At 48.1% G+C, this 18,624-nt stretch overlaps 1 protein-coding gene across 9 annotated transcripts in view; it reads right to left on the reverse strand.

Annotated features, from left to right (window-relative positions):
* The window catches only part of ATP11A (ATPase phospholipid transporting 11A), a 191,673-nt gene that overhangs the window by 55,985 nt on the left and 117,064 nt on the right, over nt 1-18,624 (reverse strand). For all 9 annotated transcript variants that reach the window (XM_055244925.2, XM_055244924.2, XM_055244926.2 and 6 more), the window contains exons 6-12: nt 15,192-15,320; nt 11,388-11,491; nt 10,822-10,872; nt 7,344-7,408; nt 6,328-6,409; nt 5,170-5,320; nt 3,258-3,455 (exon numbers count right to left, since the gene is read on the reverse strand). In XM_055244925.2, the coding sequence (XP_055100900.1) occupies nt 3,258-3,455; nt 5,170-5,320; nt 6,328-6,409; nt 7,344-7,408; nt 10,822-10,872; nt 11,388-11,491; nt 15,192-15,320 (780 nt within the window). The remainder of the gene's footprint in view (nt 1-3,257; nt 3,456-5,169; nt 5,321-6,327; nt 6,410-7,343; nt 7,409-10,821; nt 10,873-11,387; nt 11,492-15,191; nt 15,321-18,624) is intronic.

Consider the following 18,624-nt stretch of genomic DNA (forward strand, 5'->3'; position numbering starts at 1 on the left):
GTGTGCAGCCTTGTCTTCTTTCTGATCTCAGAGGAAAAGCTTTCACCTTTTCTCCATTGTGTGCGAAGAAAAACTTTCAGCTTTTCTCCATTGCCAGCTGTGGGTTTCTCATTTATGGCCTTTATTGAGTTGAGGTACATTCCTCTATACCTAAAATTTGTTGAGAGATGTTATGAAAGGATGCTGAATTTTGTCGAATGCCTTTTCTGCATCACAGATAATCATATGGTTTTGTCCTTCATTTTGCTGATATAATGCACTACACTTACTGATTTGTACACGTTGAGCCACCCTGGCATCCCACAGGTGGGGTATGATCCTTTTGTATGCTACTGAATTGGTTTGCTAGTGTTTTGTTAAGATTTTTGCAACTTTGTTCATCAGGGGTCCTGGCCTGCAATTTTCTTTTCTGGTGGTGGGACAGGCAACCCTAAGCCCAGTGCTGGTCAATGCTGCCACCACCCTCAGCTCTCGGAACAAAAGATGGCCCTCACTACAACGCACGCCTGCCTGCTCAACTTGGCCTGAAGCAGGATTTGTGTTCCAAGGCACTCGTGCTTGGGAGGCAGCACTGCATCGCAGAACGGGGCACTGCCTGCTCCTGACTCAGTTTGTCATTTGAGAAACAGGGCAATGGTACTGAGCACACAGGATACAGAGAAGGTGCACAAACTGTTTGACACAGGATCTCCACGGGACAGGGGCAATGGCACTGAGCACAAAGGACACAGAGAAGGTGCACAAAGTGCACACAGGACACAGAGAAGGTGCACAAAGCACTTCTGGCACAGGATCTCCATGGCAGATGGTTGTTTCTGTTGTGGACACAGACGCTTGACTGGTGGGTGAATATTTCACATACAAAAGAAGTCATGTTATCGTACTGCACAGTGATGGCGGGCGCAGGCGTTTACCCATGGAGATGCCGTCAGATGAACCTGCCTTTCGGGCTTGTCCACCTGTCTTGACCTCAGTGTGTCCCCCGTGAGCAACAGTACACAATTCTTTGTGTACGAGGAGGTCAGCCTCCAGGCTGGAGCCTGATTTTGGTCAGGACAGAACAACAGAAATCAAATTCTGTTTTGCAGGACTCCAGGGAGATGTATCGAAGAGGGCAGAGAAGAAATCTGCCGTACTCAATGCTGCTGGGCGCTTTCCCCTGCACTCAACACCGCTGGGCGCTTTCCCCCCACTCCACACTGCTGGGCGCTTTCTCCCCACTCAACACTGCTGGGCGCTTTCCCCCCACTCAACACTGCCGGGCGCTTTCACCCCACTCAACACTGCCAGGCACTTTCCCCCCACTCAACACTTCTGGGCGCTTTCCTCCCACTCAACACCTCTGGGCACTTTCCTCCCACTCAACACCTCTGGGCACTTTCCTCCCACTCAACACCTCTGGGCACTTTCCTCCCACTCAACACCTCTGGGCACTTTCCTCCCACTCAACACCTCTGGGCGCTTTCCTCCATACTCAACACCGCCGGGCGCTTTCCCCCCACTCAACACCGTCGGGCGCTTCCCCCTACTCAACACTGCCGGGCACTTTCCCCCCACTCAACACTGCCGGGCGCTTTCCCCCCACTCAACACTGCCGGGCGCTTTCCCCCCACTCAACACTGCTGGGCGCTTTCCCCTGCACTCAACACCTCTGGGCGCTTTCCTCCATACTCAACAGAGCTGGGCGCTTCCCCCCACTCAACACTGCTGGGCACTTTCTCCCCACTCAACACTGCTGGGCGCTTTCCCCTGTACTCAACGCTGCTGGGCGCTTTCCCCCACTCAACGCTGCTGGGCGCTTCCCCCCACTCAACACTGCTGGGCGCTTCCCCCCACTCAACACTGCTGGGCGCTTCCCCCCACTCAACGCTGCTGGGCACTTCCCCCCACTCAACACTGCTGGGCGCTTTCTCCCCACTCAACTCAACGCTGCTGGGCGCTTACCCCCGTACTCAACGCTGCTGGGCGCTTTCCCCGGCACTCAATGCTGCTGGGTTCTTTCCCCCCACTCAACACTGCTGGGCGCTTTCCCCCCTACTCTACACTGCTGGGCACTTTCCCCCACACTCAACACTGCTGGGCACTTTCCTTGTTACAGAAAAAAGTTCTTTCCCAAAGAATTTATCAGAAGCTCACAAAATGTACCATCTATTGTTGCAAAGGAGATAGAATATTCCTAGGTAAAAATACCTGACTACTGAGCAACTAAATTATAGTTTGCGCATTGCTGACTGAAACAATAAAGCACTGTGAGGAGTATGGGATATGCTGGAGGAACACATTCAAAAGTCAAACTCATCAAACATGGAACATGATCCTTCCATTTGTTGGCCTTCCTCACAGGAGACAGACAGAGGCCTCTGTATCTGCCGGAGTCTAAGTCTATTTACAGGCTGTCATCTGGGAGCCAGATGGATTTCAGCTACCTGTCTAAAGTGGCCTTGTTTGCTAAAATATCCCTTAAAATCGCTATTTCTTCTGAAAAGTCCAATTACCCTTTACCGGTACCTGCTCTGGCAACCCTGCACTCTGCAATGTTAAGGCTGGGAAGGTAGGGAAGGTCACCGCTCTAGGCTGGGGAAACCCAGGGAATGGGTCTTTCCCTAGCTCCCTTCCCAAGCCAGCAGGTCTGGTGTGTGCCTCCCGGTGGTGCGGTGGCAGGGCGGTGGTCATACCAGACTCTGTGCTGTGCACCTTATGTCCATTATCTCATTTAATCCGCAACCCAATCCGTAAGGCCAGCATCTGTTATCATCTCCATTTCACAGACTGAGACACTCGAGGTGTGGCGGTGAAGCCTAAGCTCCCGCAGCCATCATGCAGCAGCAGGATCTGAATGGAGGCGTTTGAATTCTTTGCAATCCACCAAGTCACTGAAACTCTGGTTGGTTCATCTTTAAGGTGAAAATACCCAGCTCGCTATGAGACTTGAATATCAGGTGCAGAAGCAGAGTGCAAGGCTGGCAAAGCCACTTTTACCCACCAGCCTTGACTCACACCTGCACACAAAAAGAGTTCTGCCCAGGAAGCTCCAGGTGAGTTTCCAGGAGTCAGCAAGTGCAGGTAATTCTGCATCTGTTGTAAATGTAACAGCACTGCCGACTGTTTCATAAATAGGGTTCAAAACAATCCTGCTGCTGTCTTACGCCAGCTACAGGGACAGCCACGCTCGGATGACACGCATAGGACCTGAGGAACGTGAAGCAGACTCACCCAGATGTTAATAAATCACAGCAGATGACTCAGGAGACACCAACCTGTCCCAGTTCTTCATTGAGGTCCGACGTGTTCACCAGAGGCCCCTCGCCAGTCTCCTCGTCAAACATGTCTTCGTCCCAGGTGATGAAGTAAGAGCCGAGGAACTTCTGCATCTCGACTGTGACGTACATGGACACGGGGATGATGTAGTTAAAGAGGACCATGAAGGCCAGGAAGTCCGTGAATGCCTTGAGGAACTGCAAAAGCAGAAGGTGCAGGTCAGCGCCTCCGCCAGGAGGGACAGCCGGGCTCCAGCATGCTGCTCTAACACCTCAGGCTTAGGCATAAGTCATATGAGTGCTACTACTAAATACAAGATTTCAGAGTCCAAACACAAGGACTATGAGTGGGGGGGAGCCACTGGGTCACCTGGTCTCTGAGCCAGGACCTGCCGGGTCCAGGGGCTGAGCTGTGGGGCTGTCCTGCCAGCAAGTGGAGATTAAATCACGAGTTAAGACAAGCACGTGCCAATGACAGGAGACACGCCGACCAGACACCAGCGGCAATTTTACTTTTGTATATTCATGTGATCTTTTTGTCTCTTATAACAAAACATACTTGGTAACAACCTACAGATGTAAAAACTAAGCCTGGTGAAATGACTTTTCAGTATACTTTTATCCTGATCTGTGGGGCCATGTTAGTTATGGGGGAAGGACAGATGATGCAGAGATAGCCCCGCTCTGGACGGAGGGGACACAGGTTTGGGTTTGCACATGGCCCCGCTCTAGGCTCAGTGGACAGGGTCTGGGTTTGCACACGGCCCCGCTCTAGGCTCAGTGGACACAGGTCTGGGTTTGCACACGGCCCCGCTCTAGGCTCAGTGGACAGGGTCTGGGTTTGCACACGGCCCTGCTCCAGGCTCAGTGGACACGGGTCTGAGTTTGCACATGGCCCTGCTCTGGACAGGTCTGGGTTTGCACACGGCCCTGCTCTAGGTTCAGTGGATATGGGTCTGGGTTTGTACATGGCCCTGCAGTGGACAGAGGGAACATGGGTCTGGGTTTGCACACAGCCCTGTTCTAAGGTCAGTGCACACAGGTCTGGGTTTGCACACAGCCCTACTCTAGGCTCAGTCGACACAGGTCTGGGTTTGCACACGGCCCCGCTCTAGGCTCAGTGGACAGGGTCTGGGTTTGCACACGGCCCTGCTCCAGGCTCAGTGGACACGGGTCTGGGTTTGCACACGGCCCTGCTCTAGGCTCAGTGGATATGGGTCTGGGTTTGTACATGGCCCTGCAGTGGACAGAGGGAACATGGGTCTGGGTTTGCACACAGCCCTGTTCTAAGGTCAGTGCACACAGGTCTGGGTTTGCACACAGCCCTGTTCTAAGGTCAGTGCACACAGGTCTGGGTTTGCACACAGCCCTGTTCTAAGGTCAGTGCACACAGGTCTGGGTTTGCACACAGCCCTGTTCTAAGGTCAGTGCACACAGGTCTGGGTTTGCACACAGCCCTGTTCTAAGGTCAGTGCACACAGGTCTGGGTTTGCACACAGCCCTACTCTAGGCTCAGTGGACACGGGTCTGGGTTTGCACATGGCCCTGCTCTGGACTGGGAGCAGACCCTTTTTTTCAAGTATTTACCACAAATATGTGCCATTTATCTCTTAATCATTAGCAAGCATTTTCTCAGCACCCTCTAAACAAAGGACACAGTGCAAGTATTTAAGGTATTGTCCTGATGATTTCACTGTGGGAACCTGTACCTTTCCAGATCCAAAGATGGCAGGAGCAGCTGGTGTCCACTGAGACTTTAAATTTCAGTGAATGCATCTATCACAGAGATTGAATCAATCAAGGCTGCTTTTTGCCTACAGTAAATTCACCGTCATCTTTTTCTTGCACCACATTTTCGTAATAATGGCCCACAGGTCACCTCGGATCATACAAGGGCAGTGATTCTCCATACCAGATTCCTCTGCCTTTCCGACTCCGTTTTCTGATTATACCACGGCTCATCCCGAAAGGGCTCACTCTGCCACACGTATTTCAGCGCAGTGTTTATCAAGGCTTTGCTGATCAGAATGCAGAGATACACAACGAGGAACGCATTCATCGATCTAAAACAAAAGGACAGAGGGGATCACTGGTCCCTGAGGAAATGAGCTCTGCACTTCCTTCTCACAGATATCAAGATGACACCTCATGAAGAAACAGAACAGGAAGGGCACGGTGATGCGTTTGCCCTCAACGTGCCACAGTGGGTCCTCTGTACTTGCGTCCATGCCATGGTCCCTGGCATGTACTTCTAGAGGCCAAAGGTAAGAACCGAGACGGGGGAAAGTGCCACGGGCAGGAGAAAGAGGGCTGCTCACAGCCACACTGCGGACCATGCTTCTGCACTGCCTGGACTTCCGTCATTGAAAAGAACATCCAGAAATCAATTTCTACCATTAAGCATCAACAAATTAGTTCAAAACTTAGTGACTACCCACCACTGTAGAGGAAGGAAGGAAAGGAGAGGAACGAAGAGAGGGAGGGAGGAAAGGAGGGGGAGAAAAGTAAGTAACTCTGAAAGGAAGTGTCCTCAGTACAGGAAAAGCACAGATCCTTAACTAAGGTCTTAGCAGACCTCAGGAAGAAGCCTTTCTTTTCCAGCACAAATTCAGCTACCATTCCGACATATTTATCATCAGGACTTTACTGTTTAATGAAAAGATGATTCTAATGCTTTCGTTTGTAAAACCATAGCAGAGGATGCGTGGTTTCGATCAAATCCCAGAGTTAAAAGTAAGCCCATTTGGAGTTTTTCATGAAATGGTGGGAGGAGCTGTTGGACACTGAACTGATTTCAGAACTGGAACATCAGGGCATCCGTAAGAGGCAGTGTCGTGAACCTGGTATCAGGCGTTAGAAAGAGCAGGAAGTAGGGGTGTGGCCATCCACCTCACCACAAAATAAGAAAGTCCATCTGAATGGTCAGCTCTGCAGTTACTAAGATGCTGTATAGTGGCAAAGGAACTGCCAATAAGGCCAAGAGGAAGCTACTTCCATTTCTACAGCGGGTAATGACACTTTCAAGTTGCAGGTTCTCATGCGCATCCAGCGATGGGGCAGGGAGCCTTACTTTTCCACGGCAGATCGCTTCTGAGATTTTGATTGATAATTTAATGCCATCTTGGTTTCCATGCCCGTGTAAATAGCCACACCTACAGAGAGGAAGAGCAAGAGTGATGACCAGGGCGCAAGTGTATCTTGCCTTACGGTGAGTTACACACAGCTGCGGGGAAAATCAATTCTTGGGTAAAGCGAATCCTATTTATAATTTCACAAGCTAGTGTCCATAGCCACATAACACTAGCACGTGATTCCTTAGGATAAAGACCCTTCTTCATGCATAGGAAGCAATCTATGCTTCATTTTTTAAAAGTTCATATCTTAATATACACTGGGCCCGCCATGTCCACGAGTTCTGAATCTGCAGGTTCTACCAACTGGGGATGGAAAATATTTGAAAAAAATCCCCAATAAAAATAACAATACAATGATACAAAATACAGATGATAAAAGCAGTAGAGGGTATTTACATCGTGCCAGGTATCAGAAGTAATCTAAGATGATGTGAACTACACGGGCGGACATGTGTAGGCTACACACAAATAGAGGCCTTGGGCATCCGTGGATTTTGGCATCCGCAGGCGTCCTGGAACCAGTCCCCCAAGGACACTGAGGGACAGCTGCACAGCATTTTCTGACAGTGGGGCACACTTGTATACTTCTAAAAGTTACCTCAATTAAAACAGACAATAACCCACAAGAAATGGGAGATCCTAGCCAAGAAACGCAGACATGAAAAACATTTCCTGCACAACTAAATTTCATAAATTCCTTCACGGATGCAACGTTCTGTTTCTGAATCCAAAACTAGAGGCCTTAATCCGTAAGCCGTATTCTCGGATGCTGCTGCTTCAGGACTGCACTTATTCACTGATCAAATCTCAGTGGGGCAGAACTTGTGCGGCCAGAAAGCCTCCAGCACCTCAAGGCGCCAAGAAATGCTCTCGGGTTCCACTGCGGGTTTTAACTTTGCTTCATGCATCCTTAATGTTAGGGGCAATGGTTAATAATTAATTAAATATTTACCAAAGATTTTCTCAGTGTTCTTCAGTGTAGCTCCTCTAAGCAGCAAGTTTTCCGATCCTAAGGGCCTGTAAAGATACGATGATCAGAAATGATGCAGACACGAAGGCAAGTGGGCAGGGTGGGGGGCAAGATGCAGACGCGAAACCCGCTTGTTTGCTCAACAGATCTCATTTTCAGAGGAGATGGCATATACGGCGGTTTGCTTATATTCAGATGATTAAGTCAGCCCCGGTCCATGTGAACAGATATGGTCTTATCTTTGGGGGACAAACACATGGCTCCAGGAGTAGCGGCAAGGGCCTCCCGTTGGCGCATGCAGGACCTCAGGCCCCGCCCAGACCCACTGAGCTGCGCCCGACAGCCTCAGCAACACTCCCCGAGAGACTTCTAGTGCAGGGGTCCCTGCGGTGGCCCCACCAGTGCCGTCAGCAGCATCTGGAGCCAGTCAGGAACATCACACTAGTCAGGAAGATCGTCCCAGGCCTACCGAGTCAGAACCTGAAACCCTGGGGTGGGGCCCAGCAGCCCTCTCCTAACAAGCCTCAGGTTGAAAACAGCTGCACTGGAAGGTTCCAGAATGTTCTGGAAAGGCTAAAGAGGGGTGGATGTGAAATAAAATAAAAGTCACTCAACCTTCAACTGTTTCCTTTTTTTTTTTTTTTTTTGGCAACAGGGGCTCACTCTGTTGCCCAGGCTGGGGGCATGATCATAGCTCATTGCAGCCTTGACCTCCTGGGCTCAGGTGATCCTTGAGCTTTGGCCTCCCAAAGTGCTGAGCTTACAGTTGGGCATCCCCACGCCCAGCCTCAATTGTTTCTATTACATCCTCAGTGAGATTCGGGGAGTCCCATGAAACACAGTCTTATTCCTGGAGACAAAGGCTGATACTCTATCTGGCCATTAGAAACACTGGTAGCCACACTGCAAAGCTCCTCTGAATGGGGGGACCTGTAAATCTGGGACAATCCATGCACGGCTGCTTTGGGGGAAAACAAACAACAGCCAAAGAACTTAAAAATCTCACACATGGAGGAACAAGCCCCGCTTTGTGCACTGAAGCCACAGTGAGCAGCCAGCAGGGTCTCTGCCATCAGGGCTTATATTCTTGATATAACAGGGTTCCTTGCTGATGGAAAAATAATCTCTTCTCATTTCCTAAGTAGTAAGGGAGAAATAAGCACCAAGATTCAAATTTATAAATTTTGCTATTGATAACATCCAAAGGATTGCTTCAGAGGGTAAAGGGTCAAAAGTGTTTGCTGAAGTTTGCTTTTCATTTATCATTGTATTTACTGTCCTCTATCATGGAAAGTTAAGAACCTACTGAATATTATGAATGTAAAATGCATGCAGTATATTTGGTCGACAGACCTCAGAACTGCATCCGGCTGAAGACAGGCAGAGTGGGGCTGCCCAGAGGGAGAGGTGTCTACCCCAGGCTGTGGCTGAGAGCTCCACGCGCGTCCTCCCCGGCAATCACTAAAGATGGAGCTCCCAGGCTGCATATGGGCTGTCTGGCTGTGTTATAAGGACTGTTAGCTTCTGTTTGCAACACACTTATAATAATTCCTGCCAAGTATTTATGAAAACAAATGGCGTTTTTAAAAAGGTGACTCAGGGAGGTCTAAAAATAATTTACTTGGAAAAGTACTTTGCTTCTAGTTAGGACAGAAGGAAGAAGAAATGTCACTCTGAATGGATTGAGAATTTGGGTGTGTAATTCTTAACTGTCCACATCACAAATTTACAAACATCTTCGATAATCTAAATATTAAAAGTCTATGGAATAGCATAAATATTTAAAAGGGAAACTAGGCCAGGCGCGGTGCTTCATGCCTATAATCCCAATACTCTGGGAGGCCGAGGTGGGTGGATCCCCTGAGGCCAGGAGTTTTGAGACTAGCTTGGCCAACATGGCAAAACCCCATCTCTACTAAAAATACAAAAATTAGCTGGGCGTGGTGGCACACGCCTGTAATCCTAGCTAGTCAGGAAGCCGAGGCAGGAGAATTGCTTGAACCCGGGAGGTGGAGGCTGCAGTGAGCTGAGATAGTGCCACTGCACTCCAGACTGGTCACAGAGCGAGACTGTCTCCAATAAAATAAAATAAAATATATAAAATAAAAGTGAAACTAGAGTTAGTATCAAAATGCAAAATACATTAGCGATTATTGTCCCAAGTTGCTCAGCAATAAACGTGGTCTAACTATAAAGATGAAAAGCCTGCAATGTTTACTATTTTGGATTCATCCCATAGGTAATATGAATAAGCCTAAGTCTATTCAAACACAAATTAATTCTCACTTCACACAGAAATACAAGTGATTTCTCCAAAGTAAGGAGGAATTTGCCTTTAGAACACTATATATGTAGGCAAACCAAGGCAAGGCCACTATCAGATCTCAAAAGCACCTCCTAGCCTGCTGATGGGTAATGATGACAAACACATGCTAAGAAGTGCACAAATGGTTTTCTTAAAACAGTAACTCCTGGAGACTTACAAGGAGCTAAGCATTTCAGGAACTATTCACTTTGCAGTAGTTTCCCAGTGAGTGTGTTTCTGTGTCTGGGAGATGTGTTGTTTAACACACAATGCTGTACCTACCAAGACATCAACAACTTGGAGAGTGCTTACAATGGAAGAAAAATCATTTCCCTAACAAGTGGAGTTTATGAAGAAGATGCAACTTTTAAACCTAGTGAAAGCCAATTCCCTAAACTGTGACATTCAAATATCTCGTCAGCAACAAATGCTAGATCTTGAAATAATGTCAGAGAAAATATCCCTAGGCCTGGGAGGTGGGCGTTGCTCAGAGCTGGGCTCAGCACAGGCTGGCTCTCAGCTGAGGCTGCCTCAGGGCCATAGATGAGGCGTCTGAGGGTCACTGTTTCCTCGTGGGTATGCGATGTGACTGCCGCTGAGTCCATGCTGGTGAACGGGAAGGCACAGCAGCCGACCGTGAGCTGCCCCAGCCTTGCCATGGCTACCGATTCCACCTTCTCAGGTAGGCGTGAGCCTCAGATAGGCCTTGAGCCAGTAATGCACCCCAGTAATGATGGCGAGTGGATGAACAGAGTCCCAAAAATGGCCTCCAAATTAGAAGTCTTTCAACTTCATATCTGAAGACAAATCAGCACCCGAATCATGAGTGGGCATTTCTCACAGGGAAGCTGTACTCTGCCCTTCACTTTGAAACTGTTCCATGGGACCCTGACGCCTCCCGGCCTGTGAGACGACCCTTTCGGCAGAGTCTTGTGCGAAAACTTGTTTCACGAGCATCACTAACTTGTCAACATTCTCAGGTGTGTGCCTGAGACAAACCAGAGACAAGAGTGGAACCCGGCCCTGCGGGAAAGTGGAACTCCACCTTCCAAATCTACTAGAGCAGCCGCCGTGGAAACCGTCGTCCGTCAAAGAATCCATTTCTAACGCAACAAGGGAGATGACCGTGGCCAAGGCGTCCGCAGAGGCACTCACCTCACCACGGGGTCATTCAGGTCACTGTAAACGTTGATGCGACCCACAAACCTGGTGACAGAAAAGCCACGTTACTGACTGGACGCGCCCAGCGGCCCCCCGGAAGTGCGCGCCTGGCCTGCCTGCCTTCCTGTCTCCACAGAGGAGGCCGCTGTGAGCCACACGTCTGCACCCGGCCCGCTCCACGTGTGGCTAAACCAGCTGCGCTCCAGCCCCTTCGTTTGTTGTACTTTCTGTTCTGATCAGCCCATGGCTTCGGTGATCTTCCTTAACCCACAGTTTACAAATGTCTTCCATAAAATAAAGACAACTTATTCTTTTTTTTTTCCCGCAAATATAGTTCCATTAAGCCACTTCAAATATTTGTATAAAAAGCTACAAATCTGAGTGGTACGAGTCTATGAGAATAAATAAGTAATGTATTTTTGACTCAGTCTTAATCTTTAAGCAGTGATTTACATTCTATTTCCAAACCACCACATGGCTGGACGACTTGGGGTGAAAAAGCAAGGGCAACGTTGAGGGCGTAAAAAACTGTTTCTAAAGAACCCGAAGCCCGGGCTTACTTGTAGAGGTCGGGCTGGGGCTGCTCACACTCGATGGTGGCGTGAAGTCCGCCGATATCCTCCTCCGTGTGGAAGCCTTTGGTGTCCTGGACCGCGTAATGCGTCTACAAATGCACAAGACATGTGAGCTCACCGCCAAAACGGCCAACACAAACCCAGACGTTGGTGCCTCCAACCAAGTGATTACAAAGCCTGGCTGACCCTATGAGTTTGTAAATGTTTAATAGTTACAGAAAGACAAGGTACTGCTGTTATTCCTGCATCTATCAGGTGCCAGAAAATTCTCATCCTTCCATTCTTAGCCAGTGTCCTCCACTTAAAACAGGACAGATAGCAATGCTCGAATTCTTCAAGTGTGGACACTGATTTATCTGTCATAGTAGTAGCTATTAATTAGGAAACAAATCCAGGCCCTGAAATATCCCTTTCCTTTTACAGAACGCCCTGTTGTTTACGGGGAGTGGTCACAGGATCACTTCACTTCATTTCCACTTCTCGGCAACAACCTGCCTGTGCCCATTGCTGTTGGGTGGCACACGCCTTCTACTTAACTGTTCACGTGGCCTGGGCTGGGGGGGCTCCTCAAGCCTGCGTGAATGTCAGTTTTACCCAGAGCTTCTGAAGCACCTGATTCCTGGGCTCAGCCCTAGAGTTTCTGATGCAGTAGGTCTAGGGAGGGCCTGAGAACTGCACTTATAATATGGTGCCCAGTGATGCTGATGCTGCTGCTCTCAGAGCACATTTTGAGGCCTGGTGACCTCAGGAGCATCTGTGAGCACCAGCAGGTGGGCTGAGGGCTGCACCAGCCGTGCCTTGGGAAGAGAGAGGAGAAACTTGTGCCCAGGGATCTGTGAAGAGGCAACAGCGTCTCTGAATCCCTTCCTGTGTTTCTTTCTAGTGGAAGAGTATTGGACAAATAAAACACAGGAGTCACAACAAACGGGAGAAACAATCACTGCATCACCACCAAGTACACAAATCGGGGGACACGGTCACCGCTCCGTCACCAAGCGCACCAATGGTCACCGTTCCCTCACCAAGCGCACCAACGGTCACTGCCCCGTCACCAAGCGCACCAACGGTCACTGCCCGATCACCAAGTGCACCAACGGTCACTGCCCCGTCACCAAGCGCACCAACGGTCACTGCCCGATCACCAAGTGCACCAACGGTCACTGCCCTGTCACCAAGAGCATGAATGGTCACCGCCGTGTCACCAAGCGCAGAAACGGTCACCGTTCTGTCACCAAGCATACAAACGGTCACTGCCATGTCACCAAGTGCAGAAATCGTCACTGTTCCATCACCAAGGGCACCAACAGTCACCGCCCCGTCACCAAGCGCACCAACAGTCACCGCCCCGTCACCAAGCGCACCAACAGTCACCGCCCCGTCACCAAGCGCACCAACGGTCACCGCCCCGTCACCAAGCGCACCAACAGTCACTGTTCCGTTACCAAGCGCACAAACGGGGGTCAGGGGGAAACGATCACCGCTCCATCACCAAGCGTACAAATCAGGGGGTGCTTATTTTCTAAATTCAGTGGGAATTTTCTAATTATATCCTCATAAGAGCCCCTGAGAGATAGGGTTGTCCCCATTTCACAATGCGAAGAGTCCAGAGAAGTGAACAAACCTGTGCAGTCACGTGAGCCCCACGGGATCCCAACAGAGGTCGGGTGGACCCTTCCCACACCCCTACTCTGCTTTTAAGGAAAGGGCTCAAATAATTCCAGTCCCTCAAGCTAAACAAAATGCACAAAAATGACATGAGAGAACACAAAACTATAATGCAAACTGCAAAGCCACAAAAGGTCAAAGTGCAATAGCTGTTTTAACATCTTCCACAACTGCTACAACATTTCATCTGGACAAACGTGGTGTATCTGGAGACCCACAGCATCTGTTCACTAGCATGGCTGGGACTCGTCTGAGCCTGACCAGCCACAGTCTGCAGGGAAGGGGTGTAAAGGCAGCCACTGGCTGCAGAGTGTGAAGGGCTCACAAGGTCTCTGGGTGGACGGAACCTTAACCTCCTCCCAGGTTCCAGAGGGACCAGCAGCTGCTTACAATGAATACCTGAATCACCCAGGGATTCCGACCCCCCAGAAGCTGCTGACAATCTATTATGTTAGCGTGTTCATTCTCCTGGGATACGCTACACAGAAAATGTGGAAGCTAATTTAACTGAAGAAGATCCATAGGTTTTTCATTTATCAATTCATGATACATATCATGAATTATCTATGAAAGACTAGCATATCCTTCAGTGATTTTGTAAAGAAAATATCTCTATCTCATAGTAGAAATGGCCTATATCCATACGTATTACCTAAATACCATTTTAGAGTTGCACTTTTGTGAGCTGATGACTTAGTTGAATCCACTGAGCTATGCTCACTTTCATAAACTCCTTAGAAACTTCCAGATTTTTTAAATAATAAGAATCTTAAAATTAATGGTGCTATATCTTTTCTTGTATGATTGACAATTAAAATTCTTGTAGCATCAACTGCCTGTGCAGAATTTTATACTGAGTGCAGGAAATTACTTATGTAGTAATTTCAGAAAATCCTGATTAAGATACATTCACAAAAAGACACTCATTGAAGTAACAGGCAAAATCTAGAATTGTGTGTGACTTTTCACATAATTCTAGGCCAGTTTTCACACTAATTTTAACTAATAAAATGAAAATGCTTAAAATTCCAACAATCTATTCATTAAATCCTGAATTTGGTACATTAGCTAATTGACACAGGCTAACGCTGAAGTTATTTTTGTTAACCTGAGGTAACTGGTTGTTACAGACATTGAGACTGGAAAGAAAAAGTAGAAAGGAAATGGGGAGGTGTAGGTCAAAAAACACAAGATAGCATTATTTAGGATGAACTGTCCAAAGACCCAACACACAACACGAGGACTAGAGCAGACAACAGCGTGCTGGGCTCAGCGTTTCTGCTGCACTGAGTGGACAAGAGCATGTTGGGCTCAAGAGTTTTTGCTGCACTGAGTGGACAAGAGCGTGTTGGGCTCAAGAGTTTTTGCTGCACTGAGTGGACAAGAGCGTGTTGGGCTCAAGAGTTTTTGCTGCACTGAGTGGACAAGAGCGTGTTGGGCTCAAGAGTTTTTGCTGCACTGAGTGGACAAGAGCGTGTTGGGCTCAAGAGTTTTTGCTGCACTGAGTGGACAAGAGCGTGTTGGGCTCAAGAGTTTTTGCTGCACTAAGTGGACAAGAGCGTGTTGGGCTCAAGAGTTTTTGCTGCACTAAGTGGACAAGAGCGTGTTGGGCTCAGAGTTTTTGCTGCACTGAGTGGACAAGAGCGTGTTGGGCTCAGAGTTTTTGCTGCACTGAGTGGACAAGAGCGTGTTGGGCTCAAGAGTTTTTGCTGCACTGAGTGGACAAGAGCGTGTTGGGCTCAGGGTTTTGCTGCATCAAGTAGGTTATGGCTGCTAATGCACGGGTGCCAGGGGAGAGAATAGGAAATCAGTGAGATGTGGGTGTGTTAATTTGTTGCACTCTAATAACAATTTCACTATAAAAATATGTATCTTATAACATCATAATATATGCCTCAAATATACACAATACAATTTATTTTTAAAAAGGAAAAAGAAGAAAGTGCAAAATAGGAGGAAGGAAAAGTGAAGAAAAACTTGGCTGGTGTAACTCCCTGGGTTTTCACGGGACACACTCAAAATGCTGACTTTTCAAACAGGATGTTAGTTTCTGTGGCCACATGGGCACAGTCCAAAGCAGGACAGGAAGATCCTGCCCCGGAGTCTAATGAAAAGGCCCCTTACTTTATGGCTGGATTCTCCATCCAAGCTGGCGGTGGTGACGTGGCACGTCCCATCTCCCCGGTTGCTGGAAAGGAAGATCAAGTCGCAGGGAAAGGTCTCGTCCTCCTTGACCATGACAATGTCCCCAACCTACAGGACAAAGCAGAAAGGACGGTCAATGGAAAACCCCTCGTGAAAGCTTGCCCGTCCTGTGGGACCGCTTCCCTCAAGCTGTTCATCTATTCACAGGAAGACACGGGGATGCGGACATGGTTCCAGAAAAGACTCTTGCCAGACATTCTGCTGGGACCAAGGAAAGACCAGGTCAGGTTTCAATGTTCTAACTTCCACAGCAAAAACATAGACAAACACCTGTAACAAGGTTGTCTTTGATTCAGACCAAGACGACGAGTTGGAGTGTTCTGTGAGCGTGGCCAAGTGGGAAGCACTCCTGTGAGAAGCTTTGATCTAAATCTAGGCGTTTTATGAACCAGGTACTCGAGTTCTGAGAGCTTCCTGATCAACAGAACCAAGGCACTGCCCAGATCATCAAAGCATGAGGACAAATAAAGCAAAAGTGGCAACAATGTTTCAAAAACTAAAGAAAAATCAATCACAGAAAGTTCATCATGTGGGTTTTTAATTAAAGGTCATGGTCTAGTTTGTATCTGTATCCATTTTATTTCATCAGTGAGGAAGGCATCTCAGTGGCCTGGGCTGTGTGTCTGAAGGGTGTGGAAGGCATCTCAGTGACCTGGGCTGTGTGTCTGAAGGGTGAGGAAGGCATCTCAGTGGCCTGGACTGTGTGTCTGAAGGGTAAATGATCATCAGAACCCTTGAGTGAGTCGCTGTGGGGCTCCGGCCAGTCTCGCTGCCACTCGGGAGGCATGCCAGGATCAGGGCGTCACCTGCTTCTGTCTACACTGCAAACAGAGGTCTCTGTCCCACTACATGATGGTCACAGCACACTGCGAATTTGTGAGACTTTAAAATCAGAGGATTACTCTTCCCAAATGGACCTATGGGTTTAGTAAAATCCCTATCAAAATCCCAGCAAGGATTTTTAGATATAAATGAGCTAATTCTAAAATTTATATGGGAAGGCACAGGCTCTAGAATAGCTAAAACAACCTTGAAAAAGAAGATTGAGGGGAAGGAATACGTATCCCCAGTGTCCGGGCTTCTGGGATAGCTACAGTGACCAACAGTGTGGGATTGGTGGGCATGGGCATGGAGACCAATGGGACAGACCAGGGAACCAGAAACAGACCCACGCAAATGTGTTTAACTGACTGGGACAGAGTGCAAGCGCCACTCTGTGGAAGAGGGACAGCCAGCCATCCCCTGGTGCAGGGGCGACAGGACAGCCATGGGCAAAATAATAAGGACAGAAACAAACCTGACTGAAACCTCACACCTTATACAAAAATCATCTCAAAATGGATCATGAACTTAAATGTAAAACATGAAACTATAACACTTTTAGAAAGAAACATGGGAGAAAGTCCAGGCAAAGAAAAAGAAAGGACCAGGCAAAGAATGCTTCCTTCAGGACACTGAATGTACAGTCCTCAAAAGAAAAAAAAAAAAATCGGCCGGGCGCGGTGGCTCACGCCTGTAATCCCAGCACTTTGGGAGGCCGAGGCAGGCAGATCACTTGAGGCCAGCAGTTCGAAACCAGCCTGGGCAAAATGGTGAAACCCCATCTCTACTAACACTAAAAAATTAGACAGGCATGGTGGTGCACGCCTGTAATCCCAGCTACTTGGGAGGCTGAGGCAGGAGAATAGCTTGAACCTGGGAGGTGGAGGTGGCAGTGAGCCAAGATTGCACCACTGCACTCCAGCCTGGGCAACAAGAGCAAGACTGTCTCAAAAGAAATAATAATTCTAAAAAAAGAAAAAAAAATCAAGAAATTGGACTTGAACAAAATTAAAAACGCTTGCTTTGTGAAATATCCTGCTGAGTATTAAAAATCATATATCTGACAAAGTATTGCTATCTAGACTATATGACCTCTCAACATTTAACAGTAAAAAGAAGCTCAAAGAATCCAGCTAGAAAAATGGATAAAAGACATGAAGAGTTATTTTTACTGACGAGGATACACAGATGTCAAACGAGCATGAAAAGATGTCCCACAGAGCCATCGGGGACACGTTTAAGCTGCACCGAACAGGAACAGCAGTAACACCCAGTGCTGGTGAAGATGCTGGCAACATCATGGGTAGGAATGAAATGGGATGGCCATGCTGGAAAACCGTTTGGCAGTTCCTTTCAAAACCAAACGTGGATATGCTAGATGACCCAGCAATTGAACTCTGGAGCTTTTATGCAAAAGAAATGAAAACTAAATTCACAAGAAAACTTGCACACAAATACTCATAGCAGCTTTCTTGATAACAGCCCCAAACTAGAAAAATCGAAAAGCCCTTCAATGTGTGAATGGTGAAACTGCAGTATGTCCACATCATGGAACGCTCCTCAGCAATACAAGCGAAGGATCGGCTGGTGCACAGACTTCGTGAATCCCGAGGGAATTAGACTGCCTGAAAACAGCCAACCCCAAAAGGTCACAGGCTGCAGGATTCTCTTTATATCACATCCTTGAAATGACAAAATCTTAGAGCTGGGCAGCACATTGGGGCAAAGGGAACACAGGATGCCTCTGTTTTATTTCTTACAACCACATATGACCCTGTAATTACCTCGAAATAAAAAGTTTAATCAAAAAAGAAAAACTAATTAAAGGATTGCTTTTCTAGGATGCTCTTGCACTATCAAAGGCCTAAGCCATTACGACCGAAGGAAGCTGGATGTCTGCTGTTGTAGGAAAAGCCTGGTCTTTTCTTTCTTGTCCTGAGTAGCCTGTTTGGCATCCTCTTGGTTATGACACACAGGATACAGAGCTGGCATTTCCCACAGGAGACCGATACATTAAAAATTCAATTTTCTGCGGGCAGACACTGTTTAGGTCTATTTCTTAAGAAAGATGTTTAGCTACAAGTATGAAGGCTTTGCAAGGGAAATATAATTGTTAAAAGAAATGGCGTTGAAGGCCTGGGACTGGATGCCTGCTGACACAGGCATGGAGCTCGCGGCTGTTCCCCAGGCCGGAGCCATCAGCTCTCTGAACCCCTGACCTCTAGGGAAACATCCCTCACCTGAACTCACTGAAGGAAAAAGCTGTCTCAGAAGCATTTAAACACCTGGATAGCACATTTATAAGTAAAAATGTTTAAACGCTTAAAAGTACATTTGGTGATGTGCGTGATACACAGAACAGTGAGAGCAAGGTGAGCGGTGGGGGGCTAGTGGTTGATGCTGGCTCCTCTGAAGGGCCTCTGAGCGCCTCCTGGGGTCCCGTCCCACTGGACAGGGAGGGGCTGCGGCCTTGTCTGGAGAGGTTCACTGAGCCCAGGCTGGCTGGGCTGCTTGGAGGCCCTCCCTCAAG

The sequence above is a fragment of the Symphalangus syndactylus genome, chromosome 15 (genome assembly GCF_028878055.3).
Source record: "Symphalangus syndactylus isolate Jambi chromosome 15, NHGRI_mSymSyn1-v2.1_pri, whole genome shotgun sequence".
Lineage (NCBI taxonomy): Eukaryota > Metazoa > Chordata > Mammalia > Primates > Hylobatidae > Symphalangus > Symphalangus syndactylus.